Source organism: Schistocerca nitens, chromosome 9 (genome assembly GCF_023898315.1).
Source record: "Schistocerca nitens isolate TAMUIC-IGC-003100 chromosome 9, iqSchNite1.1, whole genome shotgun sequence".
Classification (NCBI taxonomy): domain Eukaryota; kingdom Metazoa; phylum Arthropoda; class Insecta; order Orthoptera; family Acrididae; genus Schistocerca; species Schistocerca nitens.
In genome coordinates this window covers 160,756,221-160,782,404 of record NC_064622.1, presented here as the reverse complement: position 1 = coordinate 160,782,404, position 26,184 = coordinate 160,756,221, and the positions used below count along the sequence as shown (strand labels likewise).

Genomic DNA, 26,184 nt, shown 5'->3' with positions numbered 1-26,184 from the left:
ATCCTCATACAATTTTCCTATCTGTTCATCTTCAGCTTGCGACGTCGGCATGTATACCTGAACTAACGTTGTCGGTGTTGGTCTGCTGTCGATTCTGATTAGAACAACCTGGCCACTGAACTGTTCACAGTGACATACCCTCTGCCCTACCTTCCTATTCATAACGAATCCTACACCTGTTATACCATTATCTGCTGCTGTTGATATTACCCGATACTCATCTGACCAGAAATCCTTGTCTTCCTTCCACTTCACTTCACTGACCCCTACAATATCTAGATTGAGCCTTTGCATTTTCCCTTTTCAGATTTTCTAGTTTCCCTACCACGTTCAAGCTTCTGACATTCCACGCCCCGACTCGTAGAACGTTATCCTTTCGTTGATTATTCAATCTTTTTCTCCTGGTAACCTCCCCCTTGGCAGTCCCCCCCCCCCCCCCCCCCCCCCCCGAGATCCGAATGGGGGACTATTCCGGAATCTTTTGCCAATGGAGAGATCATCATGACACTTCTTCAATTACAGGCCACATGTCCTGTGGATAAACGTTACGTGTCTTTAATGCAGTGGTTTCCATTGCCTTCTGCATCCTCATGTCATTGATCATTGCTGATTCTTCCGCCTTTAGGGGCAATTTCCCACCCCTAGGACAAGAGAGTGCCCTGAACCTCTATCCGCTCCTCCGCCTTCTTTGACAAAGCCGTTGGCAGAATGAGGCTGACTTCTTATGCCGGAAGTCTTCGGCCGCCAATGCTGATAATTTATCAAAATTTAGGCAGTGGCGGGGATCGAACCCGGGACCGAAGACCTTTTGATTATGAATCAAAGACGCTACCCCTAGACCACGGGCGAATCCTTGCTCAATATACAGATTGAATAACATCGGGGACAGGCTACAACCCTCACTCCCTTCCCAACCGCTGCTTCCATTTCATGCCCCTCGAGTCTTATAACTGCCATCTGGTTTCTGTACAAATTGTAAATAGCCTTTCGCTCCCTGTATTTTACCCCTGCCACCTTTAGAATTTGAAAGAGAGTATTCCAGTCAACATTGTCAAAAGCTTTCTCTAGGTCTACAAATGCTAGAAATGTAGGTTTGCCTTTCTTTAATCTATTTTCTAAGATAGGTCGTAGGGTCAGTGTTGCCTCACGTGTTCCAACATTTCTGCGGAATCCAAACTGATCTTCGCCGAGGTCGGCTCCTACCAGTTTTTCCATTCGTCTGTAAAGAATTCGCGTTAGTATTTTGCAGCTGTGACTTATTAAACTGATAGTTCGGTAATTTTCACATGTGTCAACACCTGCTTTCTTTGGGATTGGAATTATTATATTCTTCATGAAGTCTGTGGGTATTTCGCCTGTCTCATACATCTTGCTCACCAGATGGTAGAGTTTGGTTAGGACTGGCTCTCCCAAGGCCGTCAGTAGTTCCAATGGAATGTTGTCTACTCCCGGGGCCTTGTTTCGACTCAGGTCTTTCAGTGCTCTGTCAAACTCTTCACGCAGTACCGTATCTCCCATTTCATCATCATCTACATCCTCTTCCATTTTCATAATATTGTCCACAACTACATCGCCCTTGTATAGACCCTCTATATTCTTCTTCCACTTTTCTGCTTTCCCTTCTTTACTTAGAACTGGGTTTGCATCTGAGTTCTTAATATTCATACAAGTGGCTCTCTTTTCTCCAAAGGTCTATTTAATTTTCCTGTAGGCAGTATCTATCTTACCCCTAGTGAGATAAGCCTCCACATCCTTACATTTGTCCTCTAGCCATCCCTGCTTAGCCATTTTGAACTTCCTGTCGATCTCATTTTTGGACGTTTGTATTCCTTTTTGCCTGCTTCATTTACTGCATTTTTGTATTTTCTCCTTTTATCAATTAAATTCAATATTTCTTCTGTTACCCAAGGATTTCTACTAGCCCTCGTCTTTTTGCCTACTTGATCCTCTGCTGCCTTCACTACTTCATCCCTCAAAGCTACCCATTCTTCTTCTACTGTCTTTCCCCCATTCCTGTCAATTGTTCCCTTATGCTCTCCCTGAATCTCTGTACAACCTCTGGTTCTTTCAGTTTATTCAGGTCTCATCTCCTTAAATTCCGACCTTTTTGCAGTTTCTTCAGTTTTAATCTACAGTTCATAACCAATAGATTGTGGTCAGAGTCCACATCTGCCCCTGGAAATGTCTTACAATTTAAAACCTGGTTCCTAAATCTCTGTGTTACCATTATATAATCTATCTGATACCTTCTAGTATCTCCAGGCTTCTTCCATGTATACAACCTTCTTTTATGATTCTTGAACCAAGTGTTAGCTATACGACTCCCTAAAATATTTCTACTAAAATCTAGTCACGCATACACACACACACACACACACACACACACACACACACACACACATACATACACGCACACACACAAAACATCTACATCTACATGGTTACTCTGCAATTCGCACCTAAGTGCCTGGCAGAGGATTCATCGTACCATTTTCATACTACTTCGCTACCATTCCAGTCTCGAATGGCGCGTGGGAAAAAGGAACACCTAAATCTTTTCGTTCGAGTTCTGATTTCTCGTATTTTATTATGATGATCATTTCTCCCTACGTAGGTGGGTGTCAACAAAATATTTTCGCATTCGGAAGCGGAAGTTGGTGATTGAAATTTCGTAAATAGATCTCACCGCAAAGAAAACCGCCTTTGTTTCAGTGACTGCTACCAGAACTCGCGTAACATATCAATGACACTCTCGCCCCTCTTCCGCGATGACACGAAACGAGCTGCCCTTCTCTGCACTTTTTCGACATCCTCCGTCAATCGTACCTGGTAAGGATCCCACACCGCGCAGCAGTATTCCAGCAGAGGACGGACAAGTGTGATGTAGGCTGTCTCTGTAGTGGGTTTGTCGCATCTTGTAAGTGTTCTGCCAACAAAGCGCAATCTTTGTACGCCTTCCCCACAATATTATCTACGTGGTCTTTCCAATTAAGTTGCTCGTAATTGTAATTTCAAGGTATTTAGTCGAATTGACAGCCCTTAGATTTGTACGATTTATCGTATACCCAAAATTTATCGGATTTCTTTTAGTACACATGAGGATGACCTCGCACTTCTCTTTGTTTAGTGTCAATTGCCACTTTTCGCAACATACAGAAATTCTCTCTAGATCATTTTGTAATTGGAATTAATCGTCTGATATTTTACTAGACGGTAAATTACCACGTCATCTGCAAACAATCTAAGGGGGCTGCTCAGATTATCACCTAAATCATTTATGTAAATCAGGAACAGCAGAGAGCCTATGACACTACGTTGCGTAACGACAGATATCACTTATGTTCTACTCCTACTCCTTGATTTACCGTCTATCACTACGAACTGTGACCTCTCTGAGAGGAAATCACGAATCCAGTCACACAACTGACACGATACTCCATATGCACGCAATTTGATTAATAGTCGCTTGTGAGGATCGGTATCAAAAGCCTTCTGGAAACCCAAGAATATGGAATCGATCTGAGATCCCTTGTCGATAGCACTCATCTGCGCGCTACTTAATGCGTTCATAAACGTCGACTGTGGAATATACAGACGATAAAAGTATACACCCTCACGTAATGCAGAACTGAGTTTCAATGTAAAAGAGACGTGGAGTATTGCGTTGGTAGTAAAGAAACAGTAACAGCAGAGTGAAAATGTCAGGAGAGCTCAATAACTTCGACCGTGGACTACTCACTGGATATCACATGAGTAACGAATTTATCAGGGACATGCTGCCCTGCCCCAATCCACTGTTGATGATGTGATTGGAAGTGGAAACAAGAAGAAGCTACCACAGCTAAATCAAGACCAGGGAGACATTATGTACTGACGGACAACGACGATCCAGCATTGCGGATGTTTTTTGGAAAAAATTGCATTAAATTAATAAAAGGAATCACTTGTCAGTTCCAAAATGCCAAAAACCATATAGGTTGGTTAGGTTGTGGCCCGTTATTGCGTTTTTTTTTTTTTCATCAGCTTCTGATTGGTTAGAAGCGGCCCGCCACGAATTCGTCTCCCTTTCCAACCTCTTCATCCTAGAGTAATACCTGCAACCTAAGTCCTCAATTATTTCCTGGATGTATTCCAATCTCGGCCTTCCTCTACAGTTTTGGCCCTCTACGGCTCCCTCTACTACCATGGAAGTCATTCACTGGTATTTTAACAGGTGTCCTATCATCCTGCCCCTTCTCCTTGTCAGTGTTTCCCACATATTCATTTCCTCTCCGATTCTGCCCTGAACCTCCTCATTTGTTATCTTATCAGTTCACCTAATTTTCAACATTCGTCTATTGCAACACATCTCAAATGCTCCGATTCTCTTCCGTTCCGGTTTTCACACAGTCCATGTTTCACTCCCGTACAATGCTGTGCACCAAACGTATATTGTCAGAAATTTCTTCCTTAAATTAAGGCCTATGTTTAATACTAGTACACTTCTATTAGCCAGGAATGCCTTTTCTGCCAGTGCTAGTCTGCTTTTGATGTGCTCCGTCCGTCACTGGTTATTTCGCAGCCTAGGTGGTAGAATTCCTTGACTTCATCTACTTCGTGATCAGCAATCCTGATGTTAAGTTTCTCGATGTTCTCATTTCTGCTGCTTCTCATTACTTTCGTCTTTCTTCGATTTACTCATTACATATTCTGTACTCATTACACTGTTAATTCTATTCAACTGATCACGTAATTCTTCTTCACTTTCACGCAGGATAGTAACGTCATCAGCGAATCGTATCATTAATATCCTTTCGCCATGAATTTTAATCCTACTCCTGAACGTTTCTTTTATTTTCATCATTGCTTCTTCGATGTACAGATTGAACTGTGGGGGCAAAAGACACTACTACCCGTCTTTCCCTGTACCTTACCCTATTTATCTGAGAATCACGAACATCTTGCACAATTTTACATTGTCGAACGCTTTTCCCAGGTCGGCAAATCCTATGAACGTGTCTTGATTTTTCTTTAGTCTTGCTCCCATTATTAACCGCAACATCAGAATTGCCTCTTTGGTGTCTTTACCTTTCCAATAGCCAAACTGATCGTCTTCTAGCGCATCCTCAATTTTCTTTTCCATTCTTCTGTATATTATTCGTGTAAGCAACCTGGATGCATAAGCTGTTAAGCTGATTGTGCGGTAATTCTCGCACTTGTCAGCTCTTGTCGTCTTCGGAATTGTGTGGATGATGCTTTTCCGAAAGTCCGATGGTATGTCGCCAGACCCAAACATTCTACACACCAACGGGAATAGTCGTTTTGTTTTGCCACTTCTGTCTTATTTGATCTTAAGTCCTCCAAAGATTTCGTAAATTCTGATCCTAATACTGGATCCCCTATCTCTTCAAAATGGACTCCTGCTTCTTCTTCTATCACAGTAGGCAAATCTTCCCTCCTCAAAGAGACCTTCAATGTACTCTTTCCACCTATCCGCTGTCTCCTCTGCATTTAACTGTGGAATTCCCGTTGCACTCTTCATGCTGTTTTCACTTTCCTACATGCTGAGTCAGTCCGTCGACAATAATTTCATTTTCGATTTCATCGCACTTTTTCTGCCGCCATTCCGTCTTAGCTTTCCTGCATTTTCTGTTGATTTCATTCATCAGTGACTTGTATTTAAGTACTCCTGAATTTTCTGGAACATTTTTGTGCTTCCATTGCTGCGCTTAAGAAAACGCTAAATGCGGATGGTTATTTGAACACCTCTTACGGCATTGTGTAAATTGTGTAGAAGAGGAACAATTCGGAGACGGTAATTGTATCAACATGAAAATACTCCCTGTTGTAAAGCAGCATCTGTGGCGCAATAGCCTGTGGGCAATAACGTTCCTGAAGTGGGCTGGCGTGCCCAGAGTGCTGATCTGAGCCCGATGGAACGCCTTTGGGGTGAGTTAGAACGTCGACTTCATTACAAACCGCAGCGTCCATTATCCCGATACGTTCTCTGGTTTCTGATCTTGAGAAAGAACTGGTTGCTATTTCTCCACAGACATTCAGACACCTCATTGCAAGTGTTCTCAAAAGAGTTCAAGACGTCGTAAAGGTTAGGGTGGGCACATCTCACATTAATGTGCACTAAGAGGTGTCGGGACACTTTTGATCAGACAGTATACACCTGGATGGGAAACTTAATGGCCCGTGTTGACAATAAGCATTGGATACATGTCAGGAAAAGTGTGCCACATTCGGTCGACGACATTCGGGAAACAGATCTTTTGGTGAAGTCTGGAGGAAGTACGATGTTTCCAAAGCTACAACCTTGTTCCTCTTAGTTCACAAGTGGAATCATTCCATTTCACATTCATTATCACGATGAAAATGCGTGCTTGTTTAGATTGAGTTGATCCATGAAATCTTTATAATGTGGTCAATTTTGTACCAGTTAGTTTTATTTTCTACTGATTTGTGCTTCTAAAAATACTTCCATTTGCTTATGTACCCTACAACTGATCATGAGTGAGTGAATATGAGTGTGTCTGGAATTCCAGTGTTCCGATGGGAAACCACAGTTAGTGTGTGTGTAGTGTGCAGTTACTGGCAATCTAACCCGGTTGGGTAGTTTAGCACTGAGCGAAAATTGAGAGTAGAGCCAAAGATAAACTTTAGGTTCAAACTTTGTCGCGTGGTAATGGGTCAGACTACGGATCTCACTCCCCCTCCACTAGGTTTGAAAGCCATCCGTTTTTCAGTTAGGCGACATTCTCGCCACTCGGTGACACCTGCGTAAGTGAATGGTGACGCTCTTCTGAGCTCGCTCGTTCAACTGTGGATACAGGTATTTCAGTGCGTTAATTTGACTTGTAGGAGTTTTTAATCTGTTCTGTTTAATAATGAGTTATATTAGGCTGCAGTGTCTATGTTCTGTATTATAGTACTCTCATTTCATTTCGTGCATGAGATAACTTGATGGTCATCGCTTTGTTCGGACTTCAGCTATCACACCGCGTAGCCAGAGTCCGGTGCCTTAAGCACTGTGGGCTCTATCTTTTATTAAATGTGTTTGCTTAGTAATCTATGTATCGTGTGGAGGATTTTGTGTGGAGTAAAACTATTTTTAATTGGTCACTCTTTGTGTTTAACTTCGATTCGGTTGTCCATTAGGACTCCACGTGTTCGCGATTTCGCAGATTATGAAGAACACTACTATGCACTTTTTAGTGTGTGAGATTCTGTCCCGAACGAACTCCTATATCCAGGGAGAAAAACTGTACGTTATTCGTTAACGACTTTTCTGATGTTTAATAAAATGCTTGACCTTATGTGTATTTGAGATAATGGCAGGTACTGATATCTCTATTCGCTCTCTGGTTGCCTTAGTAGTGGTAGTAGGGGTAGAATAAATCGTTGCCTGCCTTTCCATTGTAAGAATTTAATTGAAAGGACGTGATTTTTTTTGCATCCTAGTTTGGGACGTTGGTATTTCTGATGCGAATCTGAATCCAGCCTCAATGATTCTCGAAGCCATACCCCCCTCCCCCCCAAATGTAATTTCGTATTAAATGACTCCTATGTAATCATCATTTACTTTTATCTGCTCTTATGTGTACCGTGAATTTTGGTTAGTTAATGTACTTCAGTATTGGTGACAATTCCGTATGTTTATCTAAACGAATCGTCACCGCTCCTGACGAAAGGATCGCCCTGACTCCGTAAAGAGTTTGCCACCACCAATTCCGCTGTCCAATTTCACACATATACTTACTTCTGAATGATCAATATGCAGCCTATATTAGAACAGATCAAAAGACAGAAATCAGCGGAATGAGAACCCCCTTATTCAGCAACTAGGTTCGTGTGTTTATTAATAATAGAGGACGTACTAAAGTAGATGTCATACCTGTCACGTGCCGACCCTGGTCGGGAACTGTCATGAACAGTGGTCGCTAATATTCACAATTGCTTGCTCCGCTATTTCAAGGTTACTTCTCAACCACGATATTATTGCACTTGGCTCCTCTCGGGAACACGTGGTGACATTGCAGTGAACAAGTACGCCTCAAACTGTTAAAGCTTTCAGATTAGTTGTGCGTATATTATCAATCCCGATTACGCGCTGACTCATTGTAAGCCGACCGAAACGCCCTTACTCCACTATGCAATAATATTGTGGTGCACTAATGCTGTTCTCACAACTCATACGAATATCGGTGCGTGCAAACAAGCCTAGCGAGGATAAGTGTAACTACTTCTCTGGCCACAAGGAGGGTTGGTTTCGCCTTGCGTTTAGCGCCGATGGCAGTAGTGGTGTTGATCGGCGCTATCGTTGGCGTGCCGTCGTAATTAGCGATTGTACGGATCGGTTGCAAGGATTTGACCTTGAGATGATTCGGCTGCGGATGAAAACGAAATTGGTTGAGAGAAATGGCAAATGGTTCAGTTTCACAAGCTATAAACACGACATTGTGTTACGTGTTAATGCTAGAATTGAAAAAAATGTAATTATTGGTAACTTATGTAATCAGTATTACAGTAATTATGTGATATTCATAACAGTAATGATATTTTAAAAATGATCAAAACACAATCGAACCCTACTGTTTTTACTCCTCAGAAAATTTAATTTTACCTCCCAGGTGTGATTACCCCAGGCTGGAAACACCTACAATAAAGATTGGGTGAACGGCCGAATTTCCTGTGGCGGGCCTCGGCCCCTGCGACCTTTCTGTATTGTTTGGTCGTTTACCGATCGGTTCGGTAGTTGGGCGCACCGAGTGGTAGAGTTAACGCAACCCAGCCTCCGTACACTTCCGTAAGCCATTCAGTGTGCTCATGCGGTGTTGTCGTCTCCCCTAGCAAATCAAAGACACGTGAACACAACTACGGGCGTGCTTGCCCCAAGACTGCACTCCTGGCATGGCGCACCACAGCGCATGCAGTGCCCCAAACGCGAAGCCACCAGCCTACACAACTATCAGGCACGTAATCCCGTTATTGCTTCCGAAAAATGTTTTCACAGTTGAAGTGGCGGAAGAAAATGAGAAGGTTGGTACCTTCACTTCCCAGCATCACCTAAATGGTTGTTGTTGTTTATGTGTGCTACGTCCGCCTGCTTATGCCAGCACAGTAGCTCAGCGTGTTCGGTCAGAGGGTTATCTGCCCTCTGTACTAAAGAAACTGAGTCAACGGCTCACCACTGAACTTGAACGGCTGTCATGGGACATCCGCACCGAACAAATGCAGCGAACAAAAAGAAAAAAAGAAAAAGAAAAAGAAAAGCTGAGTGGTTACGTGCTTGCTTCCCATGCAGTGAGGCCAGTTTCGATTCCTGGCTGGGTTGGAGATTTTCTCCGCTCGTGGAGTGGGTGCTGTGTTGTCCTCATTATCATTTCATACTCATCAACGGCACGCAAGTCGCCCCACCCAATGTTGCATCGACTGAAATAAGACTTGCACTCGGCGGCCGATCTTCCCCGGACGGGGCCTCCCGAGCAAAAATGCTATACGCTCATTTCTCAATCCCATTTGAAATGAAGCCGGGATGCAGTATGATATTTTACTACTGACAGAATTCGACCAGTGTGTCTGGCCTTCCTTGGAATAACTACTCAAAATTTGATGCCCGATAAGGATTGTTCGACTGAGTTAGTCATTTCAGGACTTGCTAAACAAATGTACCTTCAGGTGAAAAGGTTTGGCTGTAGCTCTTTGATGGACTCTCACGCCGCAGTTCCACAACCACATTGATGGACTCTCACGTACGGCCGCACTTCCACAACCAAATTAAGGGCTACCTTCCTGATTACGCAGTACCTCGCCACGAAGTTGCTCTTGCGCATTTCAAAAAAGTTCGCCTCGTCCTGCAGATTATGTTGACAAATCGCATGGTCCTTAATAGTACCATCCACACCGTTCCATTTCCATGATTCTCGGCTGAAATGCATTCATAATAACATTTACGAACTCACTTTCCACTTGGGTACCTCTCGGTAATTCATCAATAAAACATAATCAGTACACCCAGAACTAAAAGTCATACTCAAGGCACACTGAAACGACCGAATGATCTTACCGACACCTCATCACTTCCTGGCACACTAGACGAAAAATCAGCAAGCAGACGAATTAGTAAAAGACCGCAGTAGCATACAGAATTGCAACTTCGGCTACTGAACCCAGAATAACGTCACTAACGAGGCTAACCTACGGAATTGAACGGTATGGACGATACAGAGTAGGGCTACAGCTACTGGAGTGGCAGATAGGGTGTATTCTACGACTGATACATTAGAAGTACATTAGAAACTAAATACGAGGGGACTTCAAAAAGTAAGTTACAAATTACTACGGCAGAGCAGGTGACTTTTACTGACTGCTGCAATACGCTTCACAGTGACACAAATACATGATATTTTCTCTCCAGTATAGTCACCAAGTTTCTGTCATCAGTAGTCAGAACGATTTACCAACCGTTCAATTCCTCCTCGGTCACGGAGCCATTCGAGAACTGCTGTGTGAACGTCCTCATCACTGGAAAATCTTTCTCCCCGGACGTTGTTTCAGCTTCCCGACAAGCTGGAAATCGTACATTGGAAGATCTGGACGCTATGGAGGATCAGCATCACTATCGCCTTTGGCGCCTTGGTGAAACTGTTGGCACCATTTCATGACAAATGGACGCGACATTGCTTTTGGGCCATATATCGCCAGTATTTCACGGTAAATCCGTGTGCAGTTTAGAAGTTTTGCCCACAATAACCGCACTGATACGCGTACTTCAACTTTGAAATACGTTTCAATTTCCAGCATAATTTCAGTCCTTCACTGTGAAGCATGTGTTATCCATTCAGGAGTAGAAGTGTCTCGTCAGGGAACCTGGAACATGTACACATGTACTCTCTTTTGACAATACGCCACTCTCGTTGTACAGTGGTCTTAGCTAGGGCCAACATGAGTAACTTAGTCTGAAGCCCCTACGTACCTCGTTATTGACTGCCAATTTTCTTTTTTATTTAAGCTGTATAAAGTTATGATTTTTTTGTCAGTTGCGCTCGACTCCTTCCATGAAGTCGAGAGTTGTCTTTGGGCCTTGTTGTTTAACATACCGTTCTCACGTTAACATGGATCAGTGAGATGAATATCACAAGTTTTACTTTGCGACGATTCTGTCTTACATACCGAGGACTGGGGCCGTGGCGCATCCTGCAGAAACTGGTAGTTCTGAGGGTTGCAACCAGTCTGTGTCCACGGGTGGCGAGTTTTCTGTGTGAGTGATAACTAATCGACCTTAGGCCGCAGTTCGTTACTGGAGACCGGCAGCTGGTTACAGAAAATGCGCGTTCCTTTCGTCAGTAACTTTCTAGTTACGCCCGTGAAAGCGTTATCTTGTTGAATCTGGGGCAATACAATACCCAAAACGGATCTCGACTGCCGAACTATTGGCTTGGGGCCCCTTTGTTCAATAGAATCGAGACACTGAAACACATTCGCTTTCTCGCGAACGTCTATGAAACTGCGTACATGCGCACCATGCTTGACATGTCACCTCAAAGACTATCCGACTCTGAACGACTGTCTGTTGGAGCGGTGTATCTTTGCCAAGGAGTTGGCTAGTATCTCTTAGCGGTACGCGTAACCCTCAACTGCTGCCAGTCAGAGCAGTGGCTGCGTATACACTCCTGGAAATTGAAATAAGAACACCGTGAATTCATTGTCCCAGGAAGGGGAAACTTTATTGACACATTCCTGGCGTCAGATACATCACATGATCACACTGACAGAACCACAGGCACATAGACACAGGCAACAGAGCATGCACAATGTCGGCACTAGTACAGTGTATATCCACCTTTCGCAGCAATGCAGGCTGCTATTCTCCCATGGAGACGATCGTAGAGATGCTGGATGTAGTCCTGTGGAACGGCTTGCCATGCCATTTCCACCTGGCGCCTCAGTTGGACCAGCGTTCGTGCTGGACGTGCAGACCGCGTGAGACGACGCTTCATCCAGTCCCAAACATGCTCAATGGGGAACAGATCCGGAGATCTTGCTGGCCAAGGTAGTTGACTTACACCTTCTAGAGCACGTTGGGTGGCACGGGATACATGCGGACGTGCATTGTCCTGTTGGAACAGCAAGATCCCTTGCCGGTCTAGGAATGGTAGAACGATGGGTTCGATGACGGTTTGGATGTACCGTGCACTATTCAGTGTCCCCTCGACGATCACCAATGGTGTACGGCCAGTGTAGGAGATCGCTCCCCACACCATGATGCCGGGTGTTGGCCCTGTGTGCCTCGGTCGTATGCAGTCCTGATTGTGGCGCTCACCTGCACGGCGCCAAACACGCATACGACCATCATTGGCACCAAGGCAGAAGCGACTCTCATCGCTGAAGACGACACGTCTCCATTCGTCCCTCCATTCACGCCTGTCGCGACACCACTGGAGGCGGGCTGCACGATGTTGGGGCGTGAGTGGAAGACGGCCTAACGGTGTGCGGGACCGTAGCCCAGCTTCATGGAGACGGTTGCGAATGGTCCTCGCCGATACCCCAGGAGCAACAGTGTCCCTAATTTGCTGGGAAGTGGCGGTGCGGTCCCGTACGGCACTGCGTAGGATCCTACGGTCTTGGCGTGCATCCGTGCGTCGCTGCGGTCCGGTCCCAGGTCGACGGGCACGTGCACCTTCCGCCGACCACTGGCGACAACATCGATGTACTGTGGAGTCCTCACGCCCCACGTGTTGAGCAATTCGGCGGTACGTCCACCCGGCCTCCCGCATGCCCACTATACGCCCTCGCTCAAAGTCCGTCAACTGCACATACGGTTCACGTCCACGCTGTCGCGGCATGCTACCAGTGTTAAAGACTGCGATGGAGCTCCGTATGCCACGGCAAAGTGGCTGACACTGACGGCGGCGGTGCACAAATGCTGCGTAGCTAGCGCCATTCGACGGCCAACACCGCGGTTCCTGGTGTGTCCGCTGTGCCGTGCGTGTGATCATTGCTTGTACAGCCCTCTCGCAGTGTCCGGAGCAAGTATGGTGGGTCTGACACACCGGTGTCAATGTGTTCTTTTTTCCATTTCCAGGAGTGTATTTCGTTGGGAAGCTTCATGGAGCTGCACAGAATGCACTCTTGTTCCTGGCAGTACATCGAGCGGACTTGATGTAGACACATTTTATGTCTTGCAGAGATAAGCGCATTCAACAGACAACTTTCACCAGTATGGTGAAATTGCAGGAAGAGACAAGTACTCCAGCTGCATCCACGTGGTAGAAATTCTACACGTGCTTTAATATTGTTCGGAATTGTGTTGCTTTCCGTATTGCATTTTTCATTCTAACTTTCTATGGGGAGCGTAGTGCCTTAGTTCTGTCTTTTAATACCATCAGACCACTTGGTGTTCAGTTCCCATTTATACTATAACAATCCATGAATTCAAGTGTCATAAAAACAGATTCTGTCACTCGAAAGAATATATTCAAAAAAACTTGGAAACTTATGTTGAATTTTCTTTGTGGTACGGCGGCTGGTGGGGATGTTAAATGTTTCGATCTGATACTTGTATTTGTCCATTACGAGTAAATTTGTAGATGTTGCTTTTTTGAAAGATTTATTGTATATCTGATATGTTTGATCTTTCTGAATTTATTATCTTGGACCTCTTCTTTTGTTGAAAAGTTTTACTAGGTGTCCCAACTTTCTAGATGCGGACACTTAAAATTTGGCTCAGGAAAACGTGTCCCATTGACTTTCCGTGGATAAAAGGCGGCAAAAATACACAGCGCTTGACTTCCGTGGAAGTATTACAGCACTACAAGTAAGACTACATAATGCAGTACTTCGAGACACTCGGCAGCAGAGACAGCGCCATCAGGATTTATTTCTTGCAACACACCACTTCGTAGATTTACAGGTTCTTCGACAGCATAGGTCACAAATGACAAAGATGTTTGTCCTGCAGACACTGAACTTACTACACGTGAAGCACTCTATTACCATATTTACAGCCGATGTTTTAATTTAAATTTTGTCTGCGTTACTTCCGAGTATCCTACCCCTTTCGTTGCACTTTGCGAACTTTTGTCACCTTCGGAACTTCATCACAACAGTCAAATCGCGTTATTAATGGGTGATGTTCAGTATTTGGAAATATACAGGGCGTTCCTTTTAACTGGTGACATTGAAATATCCCGAAAACTACACTTCGCATCAATAAAAGATTATACTGTAATTTCTTTGTCTGCGAGGGGACATCTGTTGGTAGCACACTGAACCCTCCACCCCACCCCATGCTTGGGTGGTGGGGGTCAACTTTGAAATCTTCAATGGGAACCCCCATTTTTTACTGCAGATTACGATTCTAAAGCAAAATCAACATACGTTTTGCCTGAAGCATTTTCTTCATTTCGCCACAGATGGCTCTGTAATCGGAGGAATAGAAATCGGTACACAATCGTAATTTGCGACATGCTACTCAATGGTCGTTGAATATACAACAGCACTTGGGACCCCAGTTCCATTCTGCGAGGATAAGACAGGCCAGTATTTCATCACTTCTAATTATGGAACCCATTTGCAATGTTGCATTCCACCGACATAGCGAACAGGGGTCTACTCGACGTGCCACCGGTGGATGTAGCGAACTACGATGTATCATGACAGGCGCTACACTGTGGCCAGAGCCCATGTATCGTGCAGACGTAGAACAGATAGCGGCTCTAAATATTACAGTACTTGCGCACTGTTTACTGCTTGCACACCTACCTGCCATTTGGAGAACAGATGATAAATGTTGGAACCACAGGAGAAAAACTGAAATATAGGAGAATATAGGAGAAATGTGGAGGCTGTTGTTGCCTTATATGCCGAGCGTTTTCCACAAAAAGGTCACTCTCGTTTGTTCTTTTGCTAGGCTGTGAACGCCTCTATGCCTCATGGCAGATTGTAGACCGGCGAAAGGAAACGAAGCAAACCCCTTACAGAAGAAACTAATGAAATATCTGTACTAGCGGCAGTGCGCCACAAAAAGGCTCAAATGGCTCTGAGCACTATGGGACTTCACCTCTGAGGTCATTAGTCCCCTAGAACTTAGAACTACTTAAACCTAACTAACCTAAGGACATCACACACATCCATGCCCGAGGCAGGATTCGAACCTGCGACCGTAGCGGTCGTGCGGTTCCAGACTGTAGCGCCTAGAACCGCTCGGTCACCCCGGCTGGTGCAGAGCGCCACAACCCACGGATAAGCGCCCGACAGTTATACCGCAGTTCCGGTATGTCCGTAGGTGGTATTACCACAGTACGGCATAGTCATAAGTATCATCCATACCACGTGTCACTGTACCACAAACATCATGACGCCCATTTCCATAACCGGGTAGTACTTTGTGAACGGGCACGGAAGCCAACGCAAACGACCCCCGCATTCTTTGGCGAGGTTCTAATTTCCGATGAGTCTGCATTCACGAACCATGGTAACGTTAAGTGGCATAACATGCATTAATGGGGAGTAGACAATCCCTACTGGTTACAGAAAGTTGAGCATCAAGATCCTTGGTCGGTAAATGTATGGCTTGGCGTTAGGGGGACAAACTCATTGATCCGTATTTTATCGACAGCACGTTGAATTGATGCAAATATCGAACGTTTTTGGACCAGAAAATGCCGGTACTACTGCAGGATGTTGACCTGGATGTTCGACAACGAATGTGGTTTTAGCATGACGGTTGCTCAGCTTGAAGCCCGGGAGGCATTAGATTGTGTTTACAGTGGTCGGTGTATTTGCATAGGTAGCCATATTAATTGGCCTGCTAGGTACAAGGATTTGACTTCATCGAATTTGTATCTGTGGGGATATTTAAAAAATAAGGTGTACCAGCAAGTGCCAATAGGACGTGAATACATGGTCGACCGCATCACAAACGCCTGTGCTGAAATTCCCGCAGATATGCTTCTTCCTTTATACAGTCATTTGAGAAGCGGACCACTAAGTGTATTAAAATTGGCGGTACTACGTTTGAATACTTACTTTAACTGTAAAAGCAGAACAGCGTTCGCCTCGAGCCATGGCCACGGTGGTGCGACGAGTAGTCCACTGTTCGATCTGTCGGAGGAATACAACGTTGCGAATGGGGTTTCCAGTTACAAGTTATGAACTACAGGCCTGCCCTACTCTCGCAGCATGGAGGTGGAATCCCACGTGCCATTGGATATTCAACGGCCAATGAGTAGCTATCGTAAATTACGATTGTTTACCCAGTTCTATTCCTCCGAATACAACGCCATCTGTGGCGAAACGAAGAAAATTCTTCAGACAAAAGGTATGTAGGTTTTGTCGTAGAATCGTAATACGTAAGAAGAAACTGAGGTTCTAGTTGAAGATTTCAAAGTTGACCCCCGCCACCCTCGCACGGGGTGGGGTGACGGGTTTAGTGTGGTATCCTTGGATGTCCCCCTCCGAGACAAACAAATTGAATTACAACTTTGTTTGATACGATGTGTAGTTTTCGAGATATTTCAACGTCTCCAGTTAAAATGGACACCCTGTATTTAAGGGAGGAAACCAGGTTCAAAATCTGACATGAAGTTACAGGTTCACTTTTAAAAGGAGTGGCAGGCTTAAGCCATTAACATACCGAAATTGTAATATTACAAGACGATGGGTCGAATTGTGACAGGAGCAGGTTACATTAATTTCTGAAGTGCAGTAGAGGTGAAGGAAGAAGGAGTGATGGTGATTACAGAAAGCGTCATACTGTAAGTGTCATCGAGTTTAGATGATATGCTCCGAGGGTGAGTCAAATGAAAACCCTAAATACTTTTTAATATTATTTATTGTGCAGAAGTGGTACAAAGCTGTATCACTTTTCAACATAATCTCCCCCACGCTCAATGTAAGTCCTCCAGCGCTTACAAAGTGCATAAATTTCTTCAGAAAAAAAATTCTTTTGGTAGTAGGCGCAACCACTCATGTGCCGCGTGGCGTACCTCCTCACCAGAACGGAACTTCTTTCCTCCCATTGCGTCTTTGAGTACTTCAAACATATGGAAATCACTTGGATCAAGGTCTGCTGACTAAGGTGGATGAGGAAGACACTCAAAATGCAGGTCTATGGAGGAGGAGGAAATTAGAGACGGAGCGCAAGCTCGGGTGAGGGAAGGACGGGGAAGGAAATCGGCCGTGCCCTTTCAAAGGAACCATCCCGGCATTTGCCTGAAGCGATTTAGGGAAATCACGGAAAACCTAAATCAGGATGGCCGGAGACGGGATTGAACCGTCGTCCTCCCGAATGCGAGTCCAGTGTGCTAACCACTGCGCCAGCAGGTCTATGATTGTTGCAACTTGCAACTGTTGTACGGGCAGTGTAGAGCCTTGCATTGTCATGTTGCAAAAGGACACCTGCTGATAGCAATCCACGTCGTTTTGATTTGATTGCAGGCCGCAGATGGTTTTTAAGGAGATCTGTTTATGATGCACTGGTGACAGTGGTTCCTGTAGGCATGTAATGCTCCAAAATGACGTCTTTTTCGTCTCAAGAGAGAGTCAGCATAACCTTCCCTGCTGATGGTTCTGTTCGAAACTCCCTTGATTTTGGTGATGAGGAACGGCGCCATTCCTTGCTCGCTCTCTTCGTTTCCGGTTGATGGAAGTGAACCCAGGTTTCGTCCCCAGTAACGATTCCTGCAAGGAAGCCATCACTTTCTCGTTCAAGGCGCCGAAGAAGTTCTTCACAAGCAACAACACGTCGTTCTCTCATTTCAGGAGTCAGCTGCCGTGGCACCCATCTTGCAACCACTTTGTGAAACTGGAGCACATCATGCACAATGTGGTGTGCTGACCCGTGACTAATCTCTAAACGTGCTGCAGTGTCATTCAGTGTCACTCGGCGGTTTTCCTTCAGTGTGGCTTCAACTGCTGCAATGTTCTGTGGAGTCACAACTCGTTGTGCCTGACCTGGACGAGGAGCATCTTCCACTGAAGTCACACCATTTGCGAACTTCCTACTCCATTCGTAGACTTGCTGCTGTGGCAAACATGCATCACCGTACTGAACCTTCATTCGTCGACGAATTTCAATAGGTTTCACACCTTCACTACGCAAAAATCGAATAACAGAACGCTGTTCTTCCCTGGTGCAAGTCGCAAGTGGGGCGGCCATCTTTATACTAATACTGCGACGGTATGTGTGGATCTGCACTATGCTGCCACCTACAGGCCATTCTGTACGCTGTTTGAAGCACGCTTACCAACTTACAGGAGAACGGCGCGAAATTTCGATTTGTTATTAGAAATTTAAGGTTTTCATTTGACTCACCCTCGTACTTGGGGACAAGCACGAATAATTTTGCCCTCTGAGCGCGTAGATTAGGGGTGGGTACGCATTCGCTAGCGGCGACTTACGTAGTCGCTGACAGTGACGTCGACGTGGCGGGCGAGTGCGTCGAGAAGGGCGTGCGTGGAGACGCCGCGCAGCCAGGCGTCCCAGTCGAGGCGGAACTGGCAGACGAGCGGCACGTCTGCGAGGCGGTGGGCGCGGAACGCGGGCTCGAAGAAGTCGGCGTCGCCCTGCTGGGGGGCCGGCTCCTCCAGGGGCCGGCACACCGCGTCCGGCAGGCCGCGCAGCCCCACCACCAGCGCCCCCGTGTGCGGCGGGCGGCCGGGCGAGGGGGGCGGCGGGGGCGACGCCGGCGCCTCGCCAGAGTCCTCCTCCCTCTCACCCTCCTCCTGAGGTATTCCAGGACACTGACTTCAGTCAAAACGATTTTAAAATACACTGCTCGTTAAAAAAAATTGAAAGTGCAGGTCGACACTAATTTTAAATTATTAACAGAATTGTTTTATTTTATTTTTATATTTATTTATTTATTTTGCTAAAATATTGTCTAGATAGCTTAATATACCACGTCTGCTATGCCATCCACATGACGTTATTGTGAAAATTTACAAAACTAGCGCGACGATATAAAAAACAATCGTTGTTGTTGTTGTTGTGGTCTTCAGTCCAGAGACTACGCTGCCCTCCAATTCTAAACTGGTGATCACTTGATGCCTCAGAATATGCCCTACCAAGCGACCCCTTCTTCTAGTCAAGTTGTGCCATAAATTCCTCTTCTCCCCAATTCTATACAATTCCTCCTCATTAGTTATGTGATCTACCCATCTAATCTTCAGCATTCTTCTGTAGCACCACATTTCGAAAACTTCTATTCTCTTCTTGTCTAAGCTATTTATCGTCCATGTGTCACTCTCATACATGGCTACACTCCATACAAATACTTTCAGAAACGACTTCCTGACACTAAAATCTATACTCGATGTTAACAAATTTCTCTTCTTCATAAACTATTTCCTTGACATTGCCAGTCTACTTTTTATATCCTCTCTACTTCGACCATCATCAGTTATTTTTCTCCCCAAATAGCAAAACTCATTTACTACTTTAAGCGTCTCATTTCCTAATCTAATTCCCTCAGCATCATCCGATTTAATTCGACTGTTGTTGTTGTTGTGGTCTTCAGTCCTGAGACTGGTTTGATGCAGCTCTCCATGCTACTCTATCCTGTGCAAGCTTCTTCATCTCCCAGTACCTACTGCAACCTACATCCTTCTGAATCTGCTTAGTGTATTGATCTCTTGGTTTCCCTCTACGATTTTTGCCCTCCACGCTGCCCTCCAATGCTAAATTTGTGATCCCTTGATGCCTCAAAACATGTCCTACCAACCGATCCCTTCTTCTAGTCAAGTTGTGCCACAAACTTCTCTTCTCCCCAGTCCTATTCAATATCTCCTCATTAGTTACGTGATCTACCCACATTATCTTCAGCATTCTTCTGTAGCACCACATTTTGAAAGCTTCTATTCTCTTCTTGTCCAAACTTGGTATCGTCCATGTTTCACTTCCATACATGGCTACACTCCATACAAATACTTTCAGAAACGACTTCCTGACACTTAAATATATACTCGATGTTAACAAATTTCTCTTCTTCAGAAACGCTCTCCTTGCCATTGCCAGTCTTCATTTTATATCCTCTCTACTTCGACCATCATCAGTTATTTTGCTCCCTAAATAGCAAAACTCCTTTACTACTTTAAGTGTCTCATTTCCTAATCTAATACCCTCAACATCACCCGATTTAATTCGACTACATTCCATTATCCTCGTTTTGCTTTTGTTGATGTTGATCTTATATCCTCCTTTCAAGACACTGTCCATTCCGTTCAACTGCTCTTCCAAGTCCTTTGCTATCTCTGACAGAATTACAATGTCATCGGCGAACCTAAAAGTTTTTACTTCTTCTCCATGAATTTTAATACCTACTCCGAATTTTTCTTTTGTTTCCTTTACTGCTTGCTCAATATACAGATTGAATAACATCGGGGAGAGGCTACAACCCTGTCTCACTCCTTTCCCAACCACTGCTTCCCTTTCATGCCCCTCGACTCTTGTAACTGCCATCTGGTTTCTGTACAAATTGTAAATAGCCTTTCGCTCCCTGTATTTTACCCCTGCCACCTTCAAAATTTGAAAGAGAGTATTCCAGTTAACGTTGTCAAAAGCTTTCTCTAAGTCTACAAATGCTAGAAACGTAGGTTTGCCTTTTCTTAATCTTTCTTCTAAGATAAGTCGTAAGGTTAGTATTGCCTCACGTATTTCAACATTTCTACGGAATCCAAACTGATCTTCCCCGAGGTCCGCTTCTACCAGTTTTTCCACTCGTCTGTAAAGAATTCGCGTTAGTATTTTGCAGCTGTGACTTATTAAACTGATAGTTCGGTAATTTTCACATCTGTCAACACCTACTTTCTTTGGGATTGGAATTATTATATTCTTCTTGAAGTCTGTGGGTATTTCACCTGTCTCATACATCTTGCTCGCCAGATGGTAGAGTTTTGTCATGACTGGCTCTCCCAAGGCCATCAGTAGTTCTAATGGAATGTTGTCTACTCCCGGGGCCTTGTTTCGACTCAGGTCTTTCAGTGCTCTGTCAAACTCTTCACGCAATATCTTATCTCCCATTACATCTTCATCTACATCCTCTTCCATTTCCATAATATTGTCCTCAAGTATATCGCCTTTGTATAAACCCTCTATATACTCCTTCCACCTTTCTGCCTTCCCTTCTTTGCTTAGAACTGGGTTGCCATCTGAGCTCTTGATATTCATACAAGTGGTTCTCTTCTCTCCAAAGGTGTCTTTAATTTTCCTGTAGGCAGTATCTACCTTACCCCTAGTGAGACAAGCCTCTACATCCTTACATTTGTCCTCTAGCCATCCCTGTTTATCCATTTTGCACTTCCTGTCGATCTCATTTTTGAGACGTTTATATTCCTTTTTGCCTGCTTCATTTACTGCATTTTTATATTTTCTCCTTTCATCAATTAAATTCAATATTTCTTCTGTTACCCAAGGTTTTCAATTAGCCCTCGTCTTTTTACCTACTTGATCCTCTGCTGCCTTCACTACTTCATCCCTCAGAGCTACCCATTCTTCTTCTACTGTATTTCGTTCCCAATTCCTGTCAATTCTTCCCTTATGCTCTCCCTGAAACTCTCTACAACCTCCGGTTCTTTCAGTTTATCCAGGTCCCATCTCCTTAAATTCCCACCTTTTTGCAGTTTCTTCAGTTTCAATCTGCAGTTCATAACCAATAGATTGTGGTCAGAATCCACATCTGCCCCTGGAAATGTCTTACAATTTAAAACCTGGTTCCTAAATCTCTGTCTTACCATTATATAATCTATCTGATACCTTTCAGTATCTCCAGGATTCTTTCAGGTATACAACCTTCTTTTATGATTCTTGAACCAAGTGTTAGCTATGATTAAGTTATGCTCTGTGCAAAATTCTACAAGGCGGCTTCCTCTTTCATTTCTTCCCCCCAATCCATATTCACCTACTATGTTCCCTTCTCTCCCTTTTCCTACTGACGAATTCCAGTCACCCATGACTATTAAATTTTCGTCTCCCTTCACTACCTGAATAATTTCTTTTATCTCGTCATATATTTCATCAATTTCTTCATCATCTGCAGAGCTAGTTGGCATATAAACTTGTACTACTGTAGTAGGCATGGGCTTTGTGTCTATCTTGGCCACAATAATGCGTTCACTATGCTGTTTGTAGTAGCTAACCCGCACTCCTATTTTTTTATTCATTATTAACCTACTCCTGCATTACCCCTATTTGATTTTGTATTTATAACCCTGTAATCACCTGACCAAAAGTCTTGTTCCTCCTGCCACCGAACTTCACTAATTCCCACTATATCTAACTTTAACCTATCCATTTCCCTTTTTAAATTTTCTAACCTACCTGCCCGATTAAGGGATCTGACATTCCACGCTCCGATCCGTAGAACGCCAGTTTTCTTTCTCCTGATAACGACGTCCTCTTGAGTAGTCCCCGCCCGGAGATCCGAATGGGGGACTATTTTACCTCCGGAATATTTTACCCAAGAGGACGCCATCATCATTTAATCGTACAGTAAAGCTGTATGTCCTCGGGAAAAATTACGGCTGTAGTTTCCCCTTGCTTACAGCCGTTCGCAGTACCAGCACAGCAAGGCCGTTTTGGTTAATGTTACAAGGCCAGATCAGTCAATCATCCAGACTGTTGCCCCTGCAACTACTGAAAAGGCTGCTGCCCCTCTTCAGGAACCACATGTTTGTCTGGCCTCTCAACAGATACCCCTCCGTTGTGGTTGCACCTACGGTACGGCTATCTGTATCGCTGAGGCACGCAAGCCTCCCCACCAACGGCAAGGTCCATGGTTCATGGGGACTACATTCCATTATCCTCGTTTTGCATTTGTTGATGTTCACCTTATAGCCTCCTTTCAAGACACTGTCCATTCCTTTCAGCTGCTCTTCCAGGTCCTTTGCTGTCTCTGACAGAATTACAATGTCATCGGCGAACCTCAAAGTTTTTATTTCTCCTCCATGGATTTTAATTCCAACTCCGAATTTTTTTGTTTCCTTTACTGCTTGCTCAATATACAGATTGAATAACATCGCGGATAGGCTATAACCCTGTCTCACTCCCTTCCCAACCACTGCTTCCCTTTCGTGCCCATCGACTATTATAACTGCCATCTGGTTCCTGTACAAATTGTAGATAGCCTTTCGCTCCCTGTATTTTACCCCTGCCACCTTCAGAATTTGAAAGAGAGTATTCCAGTCAATATTGTCAAAAGCGTTCTCTAAGTCTACAAATGCTAGAAACGTAGGTTTGACTTTCCTTAATCTATTTTCTAAGATAAGTCGTAGGGTCAGTATTGCCTCACGTGTTCTATCATTTCTACAGAATCCAAACTCATCTTCCCCGAGGTCGGCTTCTACCAGTTTTTCCATTCGTCTCTAAAGAATTCGTGTTAAATAACGAAAATATTGGTAAAAGCCATTAAGACTATGTGTTGTGATTATTGCAGTGAAATATTATAAAATAATATAGAAAAAGAACAATGAAAATTACTGTTAATACGAAAACTACATATTTCAGGTATAATCTGTGAACAAAGATAAAAATGAATACACAGTCCTCTAACGAGGAAGAAAGAGAAAGAACTAACTACTCTTCGTTTTGTTCTTGATTGTAGAAGGACGCCATTGACGATTCGTAATGAGAATGGTATGTGTTTCTTACTAATGGTGTAAGAAAATGCATTCTTATGATAATAATTAATCCTATAAATGTGTAAACTTGTATTTTCCTTTCAATAGTGCAGGGAAAGGCGTCCCAGAATTATAACTGAATAATATGCAGTTTTCATATACTGAGCTGATTTTGTTTCAAAGACGCCGTTACGTGCGAGAAGATAATTTAAGTTTTTCATTACGCCACACGGCTTAAAAACAGGAACTCACTCGCTGAGAATTATCTGCTTAAGTGTTTCACTTGAAAGTGAATTAATATTTCATTGCAGAGACAGTTATTGTGTTAGCCTGGACCAGTCAGCACAGATCAGGTTTCACACGATTCACTACATAAAAAATAATTGTAATTCAGATGTAAATAGAAAATAGGTTTCAAAGAATTTTAATCAGTTCTATAACAAGATTTCAATGCGAACCTCACAGAAAGCCCAGAGTCTCTTCTCATTAACAGACCAATGAAGCTGGTCGGATTTTAATGTGCGAGACATTTGGCTTTGCTACATTTCATGTTTAATACGTTAAACACAAATATGTTAGACTGCTTAAACTCGCAGTTGAAAAGAAATTAACATTACTCGCGCAACAATCAAAGCATTTGACGTAACCGTTAAGATTTTGGTTCGCTTTGTGTTGCAGAGCGGCACTGAGCGTCTGCAAATGGCGAAAGGTACGTGAAACATAATATTCTAACAACGACACGCCCTCAAAAAACTAAAGTATCTGGGGCCAAGGCCCCCAAGAAAAGTAAATTTCTTTTTATTGAAAACAGCAAAGCTCCATTAAGGTGGCTTTAGTGGTGTTGCACTTTCTAATTTGGAACCTTTCATATCAGAGAACGAAATTACGTGTTAGTAGAATTGAGTATTCATCATTTACAGCTGCATTTCCCATTGATACTGAGAATAAGTCATCTTAATTATTTCTTGTGCTACACGAACATTGACAATAACATCATACAGTACGAAGATTAGTACACTGACCAGAAAATTTCGAGACTGGATTATTAAAAAAGAGAGAAACATTAAGATGGTTGTTTTAATCTGCATCTAGGAAAATACCAGACAGTAATGCAATTAAATAAGAACTAATTAAGTATGCATCCCCCACACTGAAATCAAGTTTTCCCAACTGTAATAAATTCCGTACAAATAAGAAAATTTCAGAGGACTGGAAATCAGAAGCAAGACGCAAAAGTGCATCTTGGATGCCCAGTCTCATATCAGTATTTTACCAAGCCAACTTATTAATTACGAAAAAGAGGCCCCCTATTCATATTATCTTATTACAATTTAGGTACTTATTAACTGGATAATTTGTAGACAGCATTCTGATTGATAATAACTGTGACCATTGCGGAAGTCGATTATTGCTGCTCCTATCCCTTAAAGAGTATGAAAGCCAAAAAGAACACGAAGATTACAGTCTTATGTCAAGTACTGTTTGCACCGAGGTACTGCAATGCTCTGTAATTGAATTTTGTTCAAGATTATGCACATGGAAATGTATATACAAGAATGTAATTCAATATTATTATTTCGCATCGTTTGGTTCATTTTTAAAGATGTTCCTCTTCATTCCCGCGACTACCCTTAGCCTAAAGACTACGCTTATTCCAAATACTATCGTTTTGTAAAACTATAAAACTGCGAAAGCCTCGTACGGGTCCCCTGGTCCTATTTATTGACAAAAAAGGAGACAGAAGAAGCTGAGAAAACTGTAGGGGCATCTCCCCGCTAAACACGGGCTATAAAATATATTCTAAGACAGTAACACAGAACCCAGCAGTAATTCTTGAAAACATTCTGCTAGAAGAGCAATAGGGTCTTAGAAAAGGTATATGGTACACCGAGTATACGCGCGCTATTACACATATCATTGAGGAACAAAGAAAGTTCAATAGAGAGACACATCTTCTATTCAAAGACTATGTGATAACTGTCGGTAAAGTAAATAGAGAAAAGCTATGGGACATAATGAATAAAATGAAATACCACTGCACATAATGAAGGTGGTAGAAATCATGAATCAAGGATCAGAAATTAGTATTGCAGGAAATGTACATTGTAAGTCAAGAACAAATTTGGGAGTAAGACAAGGATGCAGTTTGTCTCCGATTCTTTTTATTATGTGTTTTGACGACATGCTGTGACAATGGACAAGTAAATTAAGTCTTTATACCTACGCCTTCAGCAAAAGGAATTATTGTATTACAGTACTCTTTTCTGATGATCATGTCGTAATTGCCGATAACAAAAACACACTTCAAAGTGCTGCTCACATTTCATCCACAACAGCTAAGTTATATAATCTATTAGTATTTTCAAAGAAAACAAAAGTTACGGTTTCAGTTGGCAGGACCCAATTCGCAGCAGAATACGAGGGTTGCCCAGAAAGTAATGCATGGCATATTTTTTCCTCAGACAATACACAATGCTACGAATGTGAAACGTCATGTATGTGTTATCTGAAGTCTCCTGAGTGAGAGCGCAAAGTTTCCGCCATTTGGTTGGTTTTGGGGAAGGAGACCAGACAGCATGGTCA

General features: G+C 43.5%; 1 protein-coding gene across 1 annotated transcript in view; it reads right to left on the bottom strand.

Annotated features, from left to right (window-relative positions):
• The window catches only part of LOC126202871 (uncharacterized), a 63,544-nt gene that overhangs the window by 11,586 nt on the left and 25,774 nt on the right, over nt 1-26,184 (bottom strand). Inside the window, exon 3 of the mRNA XM_049936903.1 lies at nt 18,388-18,711. Within this exon, the coding sequence (XP_049792860.1) occupies nt 18,388-18,711 (324 nt within the window). The remainder of the gene's footprint in view (nt 1-18,387; nt 18,712-26,184) is intronic.